Genomic DNA, 18,714 nt, shown 5'->3' on the forward strand with positions numbered 1-18,714 from the left:
TTTGCGTTGCCTGTCCTCCACCGTCCTAAGATGAAATTTTGCTTGACTGAGCTGCTCTTGCAAAAAAGTTCAGGGTCGAAAAAAGTGGGGAGCTCCGACTTCCGAGGTTCAAGTTGAACTTTTTTGTCCAAGTCTTCCTGCTGGACGACATCAATGAATCCTTACCTTCTTCATCCTGCTCCTCATCCTGCTTCTTTCAAGATGTCGGCGCTTCCAGGTGTGTATCAGACCGGACTCTTTCCGCTCGCTCCGATGGCTCTTTGCTGACAGTCAAACGTGTGGATCGCCTCTCTGCCTCAACAGACAAGATCGGCTCGCTACTGTTCTGCCCCAACTGCGGTTCGTTGCTCGACGTCCCCGGCGACGAGGATTTCATCAAGTGCGCTCCCTGCGGTGCCGTTCAGAATGCAAAAGTGTACGACAACCTCTCCATCGTCACCCGCTCTCACGCATCAGCATTCCCATCAGCACTCCGACAGAAGCGTCAACTCGTCAACACAGCAGCTGCCCTCGGCGACGACCAGAAGCCACAGGAAGCCACCATCAAGGAGAAATGCCCCGGGTGCGGCAACGACGAGATGAACTTCCACACCCTCCAGCTTCGCTCTGCAGACGAAGGCACAACCGTCTTCTACGACTGCCCCAAGTGCGGATATAAGTTCAGCCAGAACAACTGAGCGCCCTGTCACGCTCCCAACAGCATCTTTTCACGTCTTTGCATCTCTTTCGATTCGACCGCAGTGTATTACTATCCTCCCGCCTTTTGCAATTCTGTTGAACAACACAGTCAACTTTCTCTTTCGCAAGCCGCTCAGAAGCCGTCCTCCTCGTCATCCTCGACATCCCAATCTACCGCAGCCTCCAGCTCTTCCGCCTCCTTATACATCTGATCGAGACCCGTCAGCTGCTCCAGATACTTGTCCTCGTTGAACGCCTTTAGCAGCATCTCGAAGCCTATCGAGCGGTATGCTTCCACCACGGAGGCGCTGCAGCCGGTACAGCGGTCGTACGCCTGGCCCACCACTCGCAGCGTGTTGAACTGCGCTAGAAAGCCGCGAAGCTGGTGTGGGACAATGCCGAGAACGGTGCTTGCGTCTGCGATCGCCTGCGCATCTTCCACGCTCTGCTTCGATGTTTCGCCGGCGGTGGCGGGTGCATGGACTCCAAGATCGTGCTGCAGCACAGAAACCATCAGTTCGACGGCGGACGCGCCCGCGATGGCAGCTAGACCAGGCCTTGTCACCGTGCACATCTGGTCCAGCGTTCGATCGGTGAGCGAGTCGGATGGCGCCACCACATCATTGCAGAAGTAGCAGCCCAGACGACCGTGCCAGCTCGAACTTGCGTCCTTGCCTGCACCCGTGCCGTCTGTCGATGCCGGGGGAGCACCGTGACGCATGACGAGGTAGCTGTCGAAGCCCAGCGCAGCGTTGATGACCAGCTTCGACTTTGCAGCACCCAGCAGCGTCGGCAGCCATCTGCTCTCCCTCGAGTCCATCAGCAGGTAGATCACATGGTGCTCGTCCACCAGCTTCTCCAGCCTTTCTACATCCGCTTTGGCCTGCTCCTCCATATTGGACGAGACCGGATGTCCTGGCATGGGAATGCTGAGGCTGACCCCCTTCGCCTCGACACCCGGATAGATGCGCTGCAACCTCTTTGCAGCACACTCGGCCTTGGGCTGTCCACCTTCCAAGCAATCCTCAAAGTCGAACAGCGGCTGTCGTACCGGATTCGAAAATGAAACCTTGGCTGAGTCGACCAGCGTGATCTGCCGTACACCCCAGCCAAGCAAGGCTCGCGCTACGTAGCAGCCTAGTGTGCCGGCACCTAGCAGAAGGCAGCGTGTGCTTTGGATCGTCTCGAGCTTGATCTCGGGCATGATCCGCCATCGCATGAGCTTGAGGTTGAGATCGACCGCCTGATCTGCTAGCTTCTTTGGATCCATCAGTGGTCCGAGATCGGCCACTTTGGGCGCCAGCTTGCCTTGAACGTTGCGTTCCCAGCCGACGCCACTCGGTTCTTGTGGGTTGTTCGGCTTGCTTGTGATCCTCGTCGCCCTTCCTTGCACCTCGAGCCCCGCAGTCGAGGCGCCATCGGTCGATTGTGATGCGGGCAGACGTACTTGACCGACCACGCTCCTCGACTGATCAGGCGACAATGAGCCAGAGCTTTGTGCGAGATCGTCCTTCCAGCAGATGATTTGAGCGTGTTCGACGCCAAAGCGGGCCTGTAGGTACGCTAGCAGGTTGCGCAATGGCCAGCCAGGGGTCTGCACCGCGCCTGATGGATCCACAAAGCCGATGTACCGTTCGGTTTCCGGCACTCCGTCGAAGAAGGCAGCGTATGAGGATATCCTGGCGCACTGAGCATCTGTGCCACTGGAGATCTTGAAGAGGAAGAAGCCTCTCCCTGCACTCTGCTGCTGAAGCCAAGTTGAAAGCACGCCACAACGGGCAGCGTCCAGTGTTGATGAGATCGGCTTCCATGGATCCTTGCCATCCTCGATGATCTCCCATGGCGGGTTGGTCACCAGAGCAGGGTAGGCAAACCAGTAGTAGAACTTGAACTTTTTGAGGTCCGCGAACGTGAGCGCCAGAAAGGTGGTCAAAAAGATCTCGGGTTCCTCCTCATCGCTTGTCAATCTTTTCCAGATGTCTTGCAGAGTGTCGTCAAAGATGGCCTGCTTGTCGGCATTGCGGAAAGCCTCGACCGTGTTGAAGTTTTTCAGAAAGCCACGGGCGCTTATCGCGGACGATGACTGAGCTGTGATGGCAGATGTGGACGGCTGATTGGCCGAGTGCTGCGTTGCATCCGAGCGCTGGAGACTTGCAGCGTCCAAGCTGATCTGACTCCCAAGCGAGACCGACGCTCCCGTCTGACGATCGAGAATCACCTTTCCAGCCGTGTACTGGGCCTTGATTTGGACCGCCTCATCGCTGAGCTGAAGCTTGTCGATCTTGAGCGACGAGAGCTCCTGCCAGAATGTTGGGTGGATGCTGGTGCTGAAGGGCGCGAATTTGAGGATCGCCATCGAGAAGAACCCTTGGTCGGTCAGGACTATATGTGGAGTGTGACGTGGTGAACTGAAAGTGGATGGTGGCGCAGGTGATAGTCGAAAGAGCGGGAGCGTAGTCATGAGGTCAGGGTCTTGGTCAGGGTCCAGCGCAGCCGACCTCTTCTGGCTCGTGCTCAGCCATCGGAAAATTAGCCCCACGTCGTGGCTTCACTTCCTCTCGCTTTTGAGATCCTCTGCCTCCCATTGACGAAGTGCTCGAATCATGGGAGGTTGTGCGATCATCAGAACAGCACTCATACCAGACTTGTGAGCGACCTCGAATGAGTGTCGCCAGTTAACCCTTGCGAGAAATGAGGGAGAAAAAGGAGGCGCTAAAAATACAACAGAAAACGGTGAAGTTGAGATGCAAAGGAGTGAAGAGATGCTATGGACTGTTCAGGCCCCAGGAATGGCAAGCTTCGATGCCTTTCGCTAATCCGTGAAGATCACCTCCGAATCAGACCAGGAGGACCACCCGAGACGAGCGGCGGCGCTTTGCCTTTGATGCCTTGGTAAGCCATGCCACCGAATGGCAAAGATGGGTCGTATGACCTTGACCCGTTGGTCTGGGTAGGACCAGGCTGTCGATTAGAGGCCGGAAGAGACGATGCTGAAGTGGGCGCTGGTGCCTGTCCTGCCTCTTGTCGTCGTTTCTCCCTCTCTGCCGTCTTCCAAGCTGCACGGATAGCAGGGGCCGCTGTGACGAGCTCGTCGGCTTCGACGCCATCTCGGATCGACTTGAGGATCTTTTCGACGATCGATCGATGGTTGCCGTGATGCTTGTCGTCTCGAATACGCATCATCCTCCATCGTGGCGGCAGGGAAAGTCCCTGCGAGAGGTAAGGTTCCGTCGCAGGTTGCGTATCAACCGTCCATACACATTCGACGATGCGGTCATCGAACTGCTCGCCGGATTCGACCATCTGCCTCCACTCTTCTGGCTCCACCCACAGCTCGTCGAAGAACTCGTAGTCTTCGTCTCCGGAGCCGCCAAGATATTGATGCAGCTCGAAGAATGGCATGACGGACAGATTCGGAAGGTTGCCGCGGGGGTCGCGTTCCAGATCTGGTGGGAAGCGCATGACGAGTTTGAAGTCGATCGTGTTCTCGTTTGGCGGCTTCCACTTGAGAATCTTGGGATCGGTGCCCATCACGTAGCCGCTGTTGAGGCAGGTGAAGATGAGACCGTCGTTACCGTGCAGCAGGTTGGGCACGGTCTCGTAGAGTACCATCTGAATGCCGTAGGCCAAGTCCATCTTTTTGACCAGCACATCAAAAGGGCGTCGAGCTGCTGCTGCTGGGTTGCGTTTGAGGTAATCGACGTAGGGAGGATAGACGAAGCTCTTCAGTCGACCGTATCGCTTGCTGAGCGGTCGATTGGCGAGAAGCTCACGGTCCAGCACGATCAGATCGAAGAGCAGCAGCACGAGTTTCTGCTTGCCACTGGCATCCGTATCGAGGACCAGCTCTCCGTCCATGAGCGTATGGTTGCGCATGCCATTGACGCGGGCCACTTCTGGATCCTTGGGCATGTGATGCGGAAAGACGACGCCCTCCACCTTGTAGTAGTCGTTCTTGCGGTCGATCATGAAAACTTCCTGGACACCAGTAGACGAAGGAATGACAATGAGGATCAGAACTCGTTGCCCATCCGACTTTTCGCAGACCCAGTAGTCCTCGGACTGCAGGAGGTCGATGGATGACTTCTCGAACGAGACCGGCTGGGCGCCTGGGAAACGGGCGTGGTTGAGACGACAGAGGTCGCGAACATGATCACGAAGGAAGTTGAGGATCTGTGGGTCTTCGACCTTGCGTCCGGGAACGTTGGGAACGCTGGCAGCATGGCCGAGCGGCGCCATGGTTGTTGCTAGCCCTGCACCGGTGCAGGCGAGGATGCACCCAAGTGGAGAAGGTCGTCCAAGGAAGATGCAGAACCGGTCGCGCGGGCGAGACTACCGCAGCTGAAACCGAGCACGCAGCATGCGCGATGCCCTTCGAGTGGAAAGCGACAGACCGAGCGCGGCGTGCTTGCTAGGCCGATGGTGTTGTCGAAGCGGATCTGAATGCTCAGGGCAAGGGACAGCATCAAACGGTTCGTACATCGAAAAGTGATTCTTGCAGTTGAGCATTCCCGAATCGGGTCCTTGAACGCTTATCGGGAGATCAGTCCAGCTTCTGTGACATCACTCGTACGAAAAACGTTTGACTTCTGCGACACCTGAGTCGAGCTCGTCAAGCGTGCAGAGGCCTCTGGTCGGACTCTGCACTGGCAGGACCGCACCTCGAAGGCACTTGCTCAGCTGCAGAGTGCGAGGACGACCTACCGCTTCCATAGAGTGGCCGACCAACGACACGAAGGCTTGACAGATCGAGGACCTGGAACTTGAATTGAATCTCCGGTCGTTTCAGCCTAAGCTGCCACTCTGGTCCACCCGGCGGGACAAAGAGCCGCTCGAGTTCAGAATCGTTGCCGAACGCGCAGTTGCATGACGACACAGCAGGAGTGCATTGACCGACGACGCAGAAGAAGCTTCGATCGAGACCGCTTTCAATCTCTCCCTTTCAAAGCGATAGCGACAGTAGCATCATCTTGGGAGCCAAGGTCAAGTAACAGACGCCGTCGAGCAAAGCCTTCTGACGTATGCCGAGGCCATAGCGTACATGCTGTTGATCTGAGCTGCCTAGATTGAGACAACTCAAGAAGCATCGCCTTCGGATCAGGTTTTGCGGCTGCAGAGAGGCACAGAGAGCTGGAGGATTAAAAATACACAGCCTTGCCCATTCGCACAGCCGATGGGGACCGAGATTCTTGGGCCCCCTAAGCCCACTCGAATTTCAGCACAGCACAGCGCACAAATGATGGAAAATCGAGCCCACCCACAGGTCCTGATTTTGAGATGCCGACAAAAGGCGAGGCGCGGGCCATGCACCAAACACAGCAAAGCGAGCCTTCTGCTGCGCTGTGGCCGCTGCCTCAATCAATTTCCAGAGACTCAGGTGTTCCACGCAGAGACATCACGACGCACAGCTCTGAGCCTTGCCGACCTTGAAATCTTGCGCCTTCCCTCCACCCTTCCATCATCATCATCATCATCCCTTGGAAGGAGATATCTTCGTCCTTCGCATCGACCCTTCACCAACTTCGTCTCCTCAACACCGAAACACACACATCGAAATGTCGGCTAAGGACTACTACGGCGGCCAGGGCGGTGGTACGTATCACGACAAACAGGCTACAGTTGGGAGCATCGGTCATATCGCGCGAGTTAACGCAATCCATCCGCGTTCGAGTGCGGACGACGGATCTCGACATCTGCGTAGCTATCGACGCATTGCATCCCGATGAGCTCGCTATCTCGCATTGTCCTATCGTTTGCTCTCGCGTTTCAGTGAACGCTGCGCACAAACGCAACAATTGGCGGCCTTCGAACAGGCGAAGAACAACACGCTCATCGGAGCTCGGAGGATTACTTCCTAGACGTGTCGATCAGCGCGCTTGGATCTCGTCTGGGCAATGCACGGATGGATTAGACGGCGCCAGTCCTTGACCCGCGATATGACCGAGCAACCTTACGATTGCTATCTCGTTTTCACTTGATGCTGATTGACTAACGCTGCACCTCTTTGACCCTGTGATTTGTTGTCTCACTCCAACAGGCTACCCTCAGCAGGGCGGTTACGGCGGTCCCCAGCAAGGCTACGGTCAGCCCCAGCAGGGTTACTACCCCCCCCCTCCCCAGCAGGCCTACGGTGGCCAGCCTCAGCAGGGCGGCTACTACCCGCAGCCCCAGCCTCAGCCTGTCTACGTCCAGCAGCCACAGAAGAAGGGCGGCGGAGGCGCTGGTGCCGGTTGCTGCGCGTGCTGTGCCGGTATGCTCGCCTGCTGCTGTCTCGAAGACCTTTGTCTCGACTGCATGTTCTAAGCAGCGTAAACTGCTCTAGATCAGGCCTGCCTCCCATCACCTAGTGGTATCTGCCACTTCTCCTCCCCTCGACATTGTATATCCGCTGGGACGACCATCTCTGATCGGGCTCCCAGCCGCCTCCATGGGAAGCCACTTCTTTCGTCCATGCTGAGCGCGCCTCTAGCTCTGTACGCTAGCCCCGACGAGACGACTTTTGTACATACACCAATGACTCGAACGACATCACATGATCATGCTTGATATTCCCGCCAAACGCCTGGTCAGATGCGACGGAGTTTGCACCGGAACACAGCGCGGAAGTTACCAAGAACGTGTGGGCCTGCGACACGTGTGTATGCTCCGTTGTACTTGACACTGCCACCTATAGGCGGACTGCGAGAACCCTGTTTCGAGGCCCACCCTGGCTTGTCTTGCGCTGAAGCTGGTCTTCGTATATCAAGCAGCATTCGTACAGCTCATTACTTGAAGATGAGCGTCTATGAGCTGCTTGAGAAGATTGGAGCGATGTTAGGCCAGTGCTCCTAAATGCCGATTAGAAAAAAGCCAGCTCCACATAAAGCGCGGCACAGGAAGGGTCGATCACCGTTGAAACGCGTACAGAGAGAGAGCTTAACTGACGCACAGGCAATTTCCAAAAGCACACGCCATCACAACTGCGCCTTGCACCTCAACCAACACTTTGCAGTTCTTCAACATCACCGCTCATCACCATCAGCTTTCAACTACGCCACAACTGCAGTCAGCTGAACCAAGGGCTATCTGCGTCGTCTCTAGATCCTCTGAGCTGCTGCATCTTCACAGCAACCGAAAGCGTCCACATTACCCGACATCATGAACTCGATACTTTCGCGCTTTGATCAGTCGGCGAGCTCGTCCTTTGGCGGCGACGCCATGCACACAGGCTCCAGCTCGGCACACGACCAGATGATGGGAGCCCCAGGTCAATTCGACCTCCCCAACATGGACCCGGCCACGTTCCTGTCCCAGTACACCGACGTCGACTCCTCCAACCCGGCTGCGAAGATCAAGCTTGCGCACGGTACCACCACGCTCGCCTTCCGCTTCAAGGGCGGCATCATCGTCTGCGTCGACTCGAGAGCCACCGCCGGATCCTACATCGCCTCAGGAACAGTAAAGAAGGTCATCGAGATCAATCCGTATCTGCTGGGAACCATGGCTGGTGGTGCTGCCGACTGTCAATACTGGGAGACCTATTTGGGCATCCAGTGCCGATTGCACGAGCTGCGCAACAAGGAACGCATCTCGGTCGCCGCTGCGAGCAAGTACCTGAGCAATCTCGTGTACAGCTACAAGGGCATGGGTCTGTCGATGGGCACCATGATCTGCGGCTGGGACAAGACCGGTCCCGCGCTCTTCTACGTCGACTCGGACGGCACGCGTCTCAAGGGCGACGTCTTCAGTGTTGGATCCGGTTCAACGTTTGCGTACGGTGTGCTCGACCAGGGGTACAAGTGGGATTTTTCGGACGAAGATGCGCAGGAGCTCGGACGACGCTCCATCTATGCTGCTGCTCACCGTGACGCCTATTCGGGTAACGTAAGTATCGGCACCGCTCATCGGCGTGCCATTTGCTTTTTGATGGCAAACAGGCTTTTGCGTCTCGAAGTATATTTGCTGATCCAGAATGCTCTTCATTCCCTGATCCTCTCTACAACCACAGACGGTCAACCTCTACCATGTGCGCGAAAATGGTTGGGAGTTCATTGACAACTACGACGTCTCGAAGCTGCACTACGACGGACCAGGCGACAACGTGCCAGGCGCGCCAGGCGGAGGGTACGGCTGGGAGGTGCGAACCAAGGGTCTCTCGTCCAAGCTCGAGGCACAGCCAGGACAGAGCGTCAGTGGTCAGGGTGGACAATTCGCAGACGAACAGCCGCTCGCTGCTCAGATCAACCCTGAGCAAGCATGATCTGGCTCGCTTTGAACTCTCATCTTGTACACTATTTGGCTCGGTCACAATGCAGCTCATTATCAACATTCTCGCTGTGATATGTTATCGTCGAGACGAGGCAACTACTGCTCACTGAGCTCTTGAAGTGGGGCTAAGCCGGCAGCCAGCAGAGCTACCTTGACGCAAGCACTGACCCAAGCGACGACACTGGTCGCGAAGAATGCTGGGTTCACTCACAGCTGGCCGTGTATTGCGGTGCCAACTGCTACGTCCTTGTCCCGGGCGAGTGCTCTTTTTCATGATGGATAGACGAGAGGGGAGACCGGCGAATTCACCTTGACCACCTGCTGACTCGGCGGGCGAAAGAAGCCGCAGATTTGCGGAAGGACACCCTCGGCTGTCCACCCCCGCATCGGAAATCTCTCCTCTCCCCCGCGCTTCCATGTCAAAGTGTGCTCGCGGTCTCTTCCCCAGACTTGTTGCGCTAACACACCTCATACTGCAGATGACCGAACCTCGGAAGCGATACTAGGCGCAAGGGATCCGTCAGACGGTCCTGCCTCTGGGCCGTCTGCCTTCTTGTACGCTGGTGTATTTGTCGACCCTGCTTCTCCGGGGAATACACCACCCCGCATCTCGGTCCGTCAGGCTCTCGCTTGGAGATCTCATTCACCCGCTATACTTGACCGCATCGCTTGTGTCGTTGCAGATATGCGAGGTCTACTAGTATGCTCGTATGACCAGGCCCGTTCGCCCCTGCCTGGCGAAGGGGAGGCGTCTTGTGAGGCACTGCTGGCTTCAGCACGAGGCAGTGGCGCTGGAACGTATAAGAAGGGCAGCTCTTCCACCCCACAACGCAACCTGCCCGCTAACACTCTTTGAGCACACCTTTTACCATGAAGCTCAACCTCCTCGCGCTCCTGCCCTTTGCGGCTGCAGCTGCTCAAGTCGCTAGGGCCGCAGCCACACCCATTCGTCGCGATGACTGGCCCCATGGCCCCTTCTACACCTCCGGCAACCAGATCAAGAACGCCAACAACGAGTCGGTCATCTTCGTGGGCACCAACTGGCCGGGATCGGGGGAGAGTATGATCCCGGAAGGCATCGAGTGGCGCTCGATCGCCGACATTGTCAGCATGATGAAGTATGTTGGCTACAACTTTGTGCGTCACACGTATGCCATTCAGATGATCGACCAGATCTATGAGAACAGCGGCACGGACATCACTGTTCAATCTGCCCTTCTGTACGCGCTGGGTGAGGAAAACGGAACGAAAACCATGGAGATGATTAACAAGAACAACCCGCAGATCACCAATAGCACCACACGGCTCGAGGTGCTCTCGATGATCGCCGAGGAGGAGGCGAAGCAAGGCATCCTGATGCATCTGGACAACCACATCAGCCGCGCCATCTGGTGCTGCAGCCACGACGACGGCAATGCGTGGTTCGACGATATGGACTTTAACATCTCCAACTGGCACCGAGGTCACCGATACATGGCCAATTGGGCCAAGAATCACACCAACATCGTCTCCATGTCACTCCGCAATGAGCTGCGCAAGTCGGCGGTCAAGCAAAATCTGGAGTACAACTGGAAGACGTGGTGGGGCAACGTGTCGGCCGCTGCGGAGAACATCCATGCCACCAACCCCGATCTGCTCATTACGATTAGCGGATTGGACTACGATATCGACCTCTCGGCGCTCACCACCCAAGCTAACCTGCTTACCGCGCCCTACGTCAACACCGACATGGACTATCCCGCCGATGCCTCGTCTCTCCCCGAGGAGTACGCCAAGATCGAAGAGACGTCGTTCGGAAAGGCAAAGAAGGCGGTGCTGGAGATCCACGCGTACAAGCAATCCACCTACTACGAGGACCATCTTGAAGACTGCGACGCCATTCAAGCCGGTCTCTATCGATTCGGCTTCAACGCCCTGGGCGAGTCCGCCCGTCCTGAAGGGTGCACCAATTCGACCAATTTCTCTGATCCGTACGCCTGTCCTCCTGCAAAGCTCACCCTCCCGACGCTCCTCACCGAGTTTGGTGACGCCCAAGACGCAGGATTCGCAAATGTCACCATGCAAAAATGCCTGCGCGACTTTACGACCAAGAACAAGATCGGGTGGGCCCACTGGTCGCTAGCCGGAAGCTATAGGATTCGCCAGGGGCTCATGTTCAACAACGACACGTGGGGACTGACGACGCCTACGTGGGATGCGTTCCAGAGTCCAGAGACGGTGGATGACTACTTCCGCCCTTGGATCAGGGATATGGGCACGACCAATCTCGAGCTGTGAGGTGAATAGCTGGATAGAGAGAGAAGGATCGGCAATACATTCGTTTCCGTCCGGCGCCGTCTGTGAATACTTTGTAAGTTATAGCGGCTACTCTCGCCTAGGGTTTCGTTGAGCTTACGATCCGAGCACCTCGGGAAGGATCTTCTCCACGGTCCACTCATATGCTTGCTGTCTGTTAAGGCGGCATTCTTTCATGAAGCGTGTTAAGGGAGTGTATTGCCGGTACCACCGCGCTGGAAGCTGCATCATCACTCATTCAGCGCCATGGTCGACTCGCGTATCGAAACGCAAAAATGTGCGCCAAGAGAGATCAAATTGAAGTGACTGAAGATCAGAGCAACGACCTTGTCAGTATGACCTGTCTCGCGGCCGAATGGGCAACTCGCTGGGTACACCAAACCCGGCGAGATTCGTGTTCCATCGGCTTCGGTGTTTTACCGATGGATCAGCGGGACCCCGCTATTGGACCGAGAGGAAAAAGGTATCGCACGAAATGCAGTAGGCCAGTTGCAGTACGTATTCTCGGTGGCAGCAAGGGTACGAAACTTGGCTCAGCGACTTTGTCAACAAGATGTGGTCTGGCAATGTTCAATCGCGTGCCAATCACATGTCAAAGCTCCGTTGGGTTCCTCCAGCGAGCGACAAGGCGGCGGATCTTCGGCTTGTTTGACCGATGAGCTGGCGGCGAAATGGCCAAAGTTTACCCGCTCTTTGTAAGCTGTGCAGATTCGGACAAGAGAGGTGTCACCGGTCCCATATTGTTTTCGGCATGCGTCCCGGCCTAGCAGGATGGAATGATTCGCTCGTCAGCGCGCACAGCGCAAGAGAGTCAAAGCGGATCCGAGCTGCAGACTCGCCGAAGAGAGCGAGACGCAAAATTTTCTTTTGGTTCTGCAGCCTTTTTTCACGTTTGAGCGCAGATTTCTACTTTTAGCAACCATTTCCTGGGGCGGGCAGGAATTCAAGTTGGCTCTCAAGAGCCCGGGTGGCCCTTTTATCGGAGCTGGAACTCAAAAAGGCGTATGTGATCACTCGGCTGACCCAGCTTCGTCGCCCGTCCGTCACCCGTGCAGACGACAGCATCGTGAGGACGGATGATATATGAACAAAACTAACGCCGTCCTCGTCCGCGCTCTCAGCGGCGATGGTGATCCTCTCAGCGAGGAGGGTAAGTCGGGCGAGCGGCCAACAGCCGGCAACCAGAATCTCAGGACCCTTTCCTCATCGCCGGACCCCGGAGACTCGGTGCTTTCGGCGGCCGACGAGAAGGGGAAAAGTGAGACAAGATCCAACGCGTGAGACGGCAGTGAAGCTGCACTTTCGCAGCGGAAGCATCTGACCAGCGACGCACAGTCCTCCAACCGGCCACGCTCGCTTATCGCTCTGCCGAACTCACAGAGGGCAGAGGGTCTGCCATCATCAACGTGGGCGATTGGATCGACTAACGATACCCGCACTTGCAGACTCTGCTCGTTTCAATACGCGGTTCGACTCATGCTGGACGACAAAGGCAAGCAGCATCGGACAGGGGCCAATGCAGTTTTGGAGGTTTTGAGACCAACATAGCTTGCAAGGGAGACCCATGTCGAACAGAACCAGTTTCAAAGATCATAATGTCTGCAAAGGCACGGGGTCATTGGCCGCGCAAAGGTCTCTCCCGGACCCGTCGGCCGCGGCGATGCGCTGTGGACCAGCTTACCGAGTGCGCATGAACGGTGGTAGAACAGGAGCAATTTCGGTCGACGAATACGTTGAGGGGGAGAGACGGGATGCAACCCACGAGATTCTCGCGGGCTAACGAGAGAAGTTTCTACGATGAGTTTTGTTGCAATCAGGAGTTCCGGTCAACTTGTCGACTGCGCAAGCGAGAGTGACCAAAAGGAAGCCGATGTGCCTGATCGCAACCATTCGCCGCAAATCTCAGTTTGGCCCGACACCTCGCTAAGCGAGTCGGGAGCTATTTCAAAATCGCGCACCGCGGCGTTTGGCGAAAAGAGCGAGCGAATAATTGAGCCCTTGACAAGACTGGTTTACGGTACGCCCTCCGACCCCGATCGCACCCTTTCGAGCCACCTGGTCGGCTTCTGAAAGTCACGCCCCCCCCATTCGCCCATGTGCGGCTATCAAATCGCAAGGCTTCGATTCGTTGATCAACGTGGGGTGCGAGTCTGTGCAGTAATGTGTGAAAGAGGCGGTGTCTCTCACGGCTGCGATCCGGCACTGCGCCACAATCACAAGCTGGCCACGCCACTTTGTCATCACAATGCTCCTTCCATTCAACTTCGGCCCAGCATCCGATGCAATGCCAGCGTTCTCCGCCTTTTTGCGCTGCGTTGAGTGTACGTGGCGCTCGGAAATGAGAGGCCTTTGAGAAGAACAATGGTCACCAAGATGCGAGCTTCGCTTCCGATTCGGACAACCCCGGTCTCAGCGTGAGTGAGCTATCTCGCAGGGTTGACTGGCGCCCCCCTCCTTGCTCGCTTGCGTAACTCGAAGCCGGCGTTCGCTTGACCATCCTGAACCTCGCAACGGGATCGAAAAGAAAAAAACCGAAAGGAAACCCTTTTCCCTTGATTCGAGCTTGGCTGGCTGGCCGGGGCCCGCGTGCATGCATGCATGCATGACTTTACCTTTTGCCACATCCTCGCTGTCTCTTCCGGTTCGGTGGGATGCAAATTTGGGATCGGTCAATGCGTTCGGAAGATCAAGGCCGTCGGATCTGCCTCTCTTCTGCTTGCCCACACGGCGATCAAATCCATATTCACACATCTCACCCAAAACGAGAAGCCGTTGCTGATGCACATGCTTTGCCGGCTTTGCTTACTCGCATCGCTCTCGCAGCCGCTGCTCCCATTCTCTTGGGTTGTGGAACCTGCACTTCGGATGCAAGCTCTCTCCAAACCACACAGCGATTCCTGCTTTCTCTTGCCGCTGGCTCGCTTCGACCACGTCCAGATGCCACCTCCTTGCTTCTGCCTCCGCCGCGGCTGATGCCGATCCAAGCCGGGCTGCTCCCCCCGTCCTCGTCACTGTAGATCCCCTTGCTCACGCCCGCCTCCCTCTCAGCGGTTCGGACCCGCACAGCCGCTACTTCCAAACCCAAACCGTAAATCCGGTCCGTAACGCTCGCTCCCTTTCAGCTCATTCACACATGGCCGGCCCTTTCAGTGCCTCGTCCTCGTAGCGACAGCCTTAGCTCTGCTTCTTCATCATCGTTGTCTTTCCAATAGTCTCGGTCCGTCCTACCATCCACAACCATCAGCTACGCATCAATCCGCCTCCCACTTGATCATCGCTCCGCTTTCGCCACATACTGGCAGGATCCTCGTCGGTATACTCGTCCATCTTCGGATCTTCTTTCAGTTCATCGTGACAGAGCACTCAGCCGACCACTGCCTTCGCATCAAGCTTTAACATAACCGCATCAGCATACAGCATACCGTTCACTGGACACGCACATCAGCACACAGCACACGTCTCAGCAGCGCTTTCGAACCCTTCAAGGTCGGTCCTCTTTCGAAGCTCTGCCTCGCCTTTCCACACTGCCGCCATCGGCTGCTTCTCATCTCCCCATCCTAGCTCGCCCGCGCACTGGCTCTTTTGTCCTCTCTTCCGCCCCTCGGCTCGACTCACTTGGAACCCAAAGAAGCACATCATGTCAGAAGCAAAGCCCCCGCAGAAGGGCTCCGTGCTCAGCAACATTGACAATCCTGCTGACGCTCCCAGCCCCCCGGCCATTCCACCAGACCAAGGCCGTTCGCATTCGCCAGACGAAAAGATGCTTCCCAACGACTCAAAGGACGGCGCCGATCTGCACAACAACTCCAAGGATACTGAGCCCGAAGCCAAGAAGCGAAAGCGTTCTCAACGCGCTTGCATTCGCTGCCGAGGTCAGAAGCTCAAATGTGACGGCGTCTTCCCCTGCGCGCGATGCCTAAAGCTGAAGCTTGTGTGCAAGGAACCATCCGAGGCCACCTCGGGAACCCCCAACTCCAACAGGGCTCATCCGGACGACAGAGAAGGCAAGCCCAATAGCGGATCCTTTTCCTCCTCGGGCTCCACTCGCCCTCAGTCGCAGGCTTCCATGCATCTAACCGTCAGCGGTCTCCCATCGCACTCAACAGGACCCCCACCTTTCGGTTCTGCTGGCTCCGACGGCGCCTTCATGGGTCACGTCCGCGCTACAAACCATATGCATCCGAATGCTCACCATCGCGACAACTTCAGCCAGCGCCCACCTTCGGATCGATTTGGCTACTCTTTGCCTGATGCAGTGCGACGAATTGACAACCTCGAGCGCACCGTCTCTCGCTTGGTGGACAAAGTCGAAGGTCAGTCGTCCTCCTTCGATCGCGGCGACCGACCTTCCACCTCCAGATCCGGCGTATCACCCGGCAAGCCAGAGCGCAAGAGGCCCAGAGCCGACTCGCCCGATGACTCGGATGCAGAGGTCGACGAGCTCCAGGACGGCGCTTCCGAAGCAAGTATTCCGCTTCAGGCCCTGTCGCAGCAGGACAGGCTCAGCAGTCGCGAGAGGCCGACCACCGCAATTGAAGAGCGCTTTGCACCGACACGGGCATCCAACGACACCATTGCGCCGCTCTCCGCCTCTTCGGTTGTCACCGGACATTCCTTCTCCAACGGCGGCGCAAGATACGGACCAGGCAACAATCCCATTGAAGCAGGCTTCATCACCATCGAGATGGGACAGATGCTCCTTGAGGTCTTCCTTACCTATTGCCACGTCTTTGCCCCCTTCCTCGACCTCGAAGACAAGACAAGCGTAGCGTCGCTCTCAGCTTCCGATCCCTTTCTGCTCTCTGTTATCCTCGCAGTCGGAGCGCTGTATCAAGAGTCGCATGCCAAGGGTGATCCAACAATACGCTCAGAGATCCAGGGCGGATTGGCTTCTTATGCGCTCAGTCAGCTCGGCACTCAGCTTTGCTCGCCAGAGCCCACCATTAGCACTGTGCAGGCCATCCTTCTTATCGCTTACTGGCCACAGGCATTCCCCGGCACCCCCGACGAGAAGCTCTTGGCGAGCCACGCGTCCGACCTGCTTCAGAGCGTAGCTCAAAGCGCGCAGGTAGCAGCGCTCACCGGGGATCGAGCCGCCGCCGTTCTCTCGTCACGTCTGCCGACAACCTGGACCGCCTTGAAGGCGTTCGAGTCGCTGGCTGCTATCGACACAGGCAAGGGCATGGAGCTCACCGACCACGACCTCGTTCTCTCCAAAGCGCCACGACCGCCGCGCAGCTCGATACCTGCTCCTTATCTCGTCAGAGCCGTCTCGGTCCTCAAAGAGCTGCAGATGTGGTTGGGCGAGATCTCTTGCAACTCGCCACTGCCGTTGGCTGAGCTGCCGCCGCCGACTGTTCGGACGAACCTCACCCACGATTGGGATCGCTTCAAGTATCTTCAGTCCCAGCTTTTCGATCTGGAGAAGCGCTGGCTTGCCTCCGAGACCGACTGTAGCCGACTCGAAAGGATCGTTGGTCTGGTCGATCGATGGACGCTCCAGATCTATCTCGCAGCTGTCGCGCTCAAGTCTGCTGATCTTGGACGCCCTTCGAAAGCGGGCAATGGCTACGATGCTCGATACGAAGAAGAGTCAGCACGATTCGTCGCAGCTTATCAACACGACATTCGCCAGGCGTGCCAAGTGCTCATGGACATCTTTACTGACCCGGAGATCAGTGGTGCGCTCCTGTACGCTCCCGGCTACTTGCTTCGTCGTTTCGGGCAAGCCGCTGTCGCATCTTCGCTCATCGTCGACTTCCACGACGCCGAGATGACGCGATCAGCACAGGAGCTCATCTACCTCTGCAGCAAGCGCTTCGATCAACTCGGTCAGATCGACTTTTCGCCCTTCGCAGCGCAGCTGTCATGGTTCGTCAAGTCCAGCTACGAAAAGGTCGGCGGTCGCTCAACCAGAGGCGAGCGCGACGCATCGCTCGAAGCCTCGGCACCCAGCTCTCTCTCTGCCATCGACCGCCGAAGGTGGCTCGGCGGCGATCTCTTCACCATCTTCTTCGGCGTCGGCCTGGCCCTTGACTCGGCTCACAACGCGCCGCACGCTTTCTGATCTCTCTCCGACTAGCATTTGCAATACCCATTCTCAGCTCTCATAGCACTCATTGAACCTGCAACGCACACTACCTGTCGCACTGTGTCTGCGCTCGCATCTAGTCAACCCGTGTTTGAATTGACTGCAACATCTGTGATTTCTATTTTCCGGTTGATGGCCAAAGTGATTTCCAACCAGCAGACAGCAGAGTCTTATTGGTGTTATAGGTTTGCTCGAGGGACATGGGTTGTTCCCAAACTCATCAATCTTGGCAATGCAAGCCCAGCCCGGGCCAAACTTGAGCTAGCTTCCCAATTGACAGTGTCACCACCAGGGTCAGGCGCAATTTTGTACAGACATGTTTTAGCTCTTTTCTCGGCCAATATTTTGCCTAGCTGATGTGGCTCAATTTTGGCTGAGTTGTGGCCCGTCTGTACCTAAGTTGCTCTCCACCATCACTGCAATATGCAGCTCCATCCTTGCTCTCTACCTTCAATCACCTGCAGCGTCTGTACATATCAAGTTGAGCCTTTGTCATTGGGGGGCCGACCCAGAAAGACAGATGTCAACAAATTAGCAAGCTTGTGACTAAGTGTAAGGGGACGCGTGCCTGATAGCCGTCTTGAGGCTCAACTCTTGACTTCGGCAATAGCAGGGCGATGCAAGCCAAGATCAGCGAGCTTGGCGTAGAATGATGTTGCTCTGCCAAAATGGGAGGCGGCTATCGACTGACCCTTTTTGAACACTCCGTTCAGAGGCAGCGCGGCATAGTTTGGTGTTGTAGATGTAGCTCTCACGCCCCGTGAGTGTTCTTGACGGCGGCGTGGAGCTGTGAGCAATCAGGTGAGCTGTTGGCGTGATTGCTGGCTGGGTCGTGATGGTGTTGGTGGAGGTTCCAACACTCCGGTTGAGGTTCCGGCTGCAGTTGAGGTGCTGCAGTGTCAGTGACGGTTCTGACCAGTCCTGTGTCAGCCGGCACAGACAGTGATATGGCGCGTCAACTTTTCAGCGCGTCAGCTTTTCAGCGCGTCAGTTGATCAGACTGCCAGTGGGTGTGTCCGCCCACCAGGCCGGACTGGATCCCTTTGTTCATCACCGCACATTGCTTTGGCCATCGCCAACACCATCTCCCTTTGTCTTTGACCAGGGTGTGCTGTGCCTATCTGACCTATCAGCATGCGTCCAGTCAGGAATCCCCTTTGTCTCCATGCTCAGCCACTGTTTGCTCTGGGGCAAGTACGGTGCTTGTGTGCAAAAATTTTCACTGCGCTTGCCTGGCAAACGGCCCTGCCAGGTGCACGCTCTGTCTGTACTACGCTGTCTCTGAGTTACGCACACTGAACGGTGTAGCTGAGCTGGCCAGAAGGGCCTTTGCGGTATATAGATGAGCATCTGTACAGCAAAGGGTTAGGGTTAGGGTTAGGGTTAGGGTTAGGGTTAGGGTT

At 56.6% G+C, this 18,714-nt stretch overlaps 7 protein-coding genes across 7 annotated transcripts; 5 read left to right on the forward strand and 2 right to left on the reverse strand.

Moving 5' to 3' along the window:
• Nucleotides 1–201: 201 nt before the first annotated feature.
• On the forward strand, nucleotides 202–677 carry PSEUBRA_001820 (Zinc finger, TFIIS-type; the record flags this gene model as incomplete). The annotated part of the gene is made up of 2 exons (XM_016434983.1): nucleotides 202–217; nucleotides 304–677. 2 exons carry the CDS (start codon nucleotides 202–204, stop codon nucleotides 675–677), a joined length of 390 nt encoding a protein of 129 aa, XP_016293727.1.
• Nucleotides 678–811: 134 nt separating this feature from the next.
• On the reverse strand, nucleotides 812–3,034 carry PSEUBRA_001821 (UBA/THIF-type NAD/FAD binding fold; the record flags this gene model as incomplete). Its single annotated transcript, XM_016435009.1, has 1 exon — nucleotides 812–3,034. The coding sequence occupies one exon, from the start codon at nucleotides 3,032–3,034 to the stop codon at nucleotides 812–814; it is 2,223 nt and encodes a 740-aa protein (XP_016293728.1).
• A 470-nt stretch (nucleotides 3,035–3,504) lies between these two features.
• Nucleotides 3,505–4,917, reverse strand: PSEUBRA_001822 (mRNA capping enzyme, C-terminal; the record flags this gene model as incomplete). The annotated part of the gene is made up of 1 exon (XM_016435000.1): nucleotides 3,505–4,917. The coding sequence occupies one exon, from the start codon at nucleotides 4,915–4,917 to the stop codon at nucleotides 3,505–3,507; it is 1,413 nt and encodes a 470-aa protein (XP_016293729.1).
• Nucleotides 4,918–6,233: 1,316 nt separating this feature from the next.
• On the forward strand, nucleotides 6,234–6,981 carry PSEUBRA_001823 (uncharacterized protein; the record flags this gene model as incomplete). The annotated part of the gene is made up of 2 exons (XM_059464690.1): nucleotides 6,234–6,270; nucleotides 6,716–6,981. The coding sequence occupies 2 exons, from the start codon at nucleotides 6,234–6,236 to the stop codon at nucleotides 6,979–6,981; spliced, it is 303 nt and encodes a 100-aa protein (XP_059321203.1).
• An 834-nt stretch (nucleotides 6,982–7,815) lies between these two features.
• PSEUBRA_001824 (Proteasome, subunit alpha/beta) lies at nucleotides 7,816–8,917 on the forward strand (the record flags this gene model as incomplete). Its single annotated transcript, XM_016434986.2, has 2 exons — nucleotides 7,816–8,541; nucleotides 8,666–8,917. The coding sequence occupies 2 exons, from the start codon at nucleotides 7,816–7,818 to the stop codon at nucleotides 8,915–8,917; spliced, it is 978 nt and encodes a 325-aa protein (XP_016293730.2).
• An 878-nt stretch (nucleotides 8,918–9,795) lies between these two features.
• PSEUBRA_001825 (Glycoside hydrolase, family 5) lies at nucleotides 9,796–11,202 on the forward strand (the record flags this gene model as incomplete). The annotated part of the gene is made up of 1 exon (XM_016434991.1): nucleotides 9,796–11,202. One exon carries the CDS (start codon nucleotides 9,796–9,798, stop codon nucleotides 11,200–11,202), a length of 1,407 nt encoding a protein of 468 aa, XP_016293731.1.
• A 3,655-nt stretch (nucleotides 11,203–14,857) lies between these two features.
• PSEUBRA_001826 (uncharacterized protein) lies at nucleotides 14,858–17,287 on the forward strand (the record flags this gene model as incomplete). Its single annotated transcript, XM_016434971.1, has 1 exon — nucleotides 14,858–17,287. The coding sequence occupies one exon, from the start codon at nucleotides 14,858–14,860 to the stop codon at nucleotides 17,285–17,287; it is 2,430 nt and encodes an 809-aa protein (XP_016293732.1).
• Nucleotides 17,288–18,714: the final 1,427 nt, after the last annotated feature.

The sequence above is a fragment of the Kalmanozyma brasiliensis genome, assembly GCF_000497045.1.
Source record: "Kalmanozyma brasiliensis GHG001 unplaced genomic scaffold PSEUBRA_SCAF15, whole genome shotgun sequence".
NCBI classification, from domain to species: domain Eukaryota; kingdom Fungi; phylum Basidiomycota; class Ustilaginomycetes; order Ustilaginales; genus Kalmanozyma; species Kalmanozyma brasiliensis.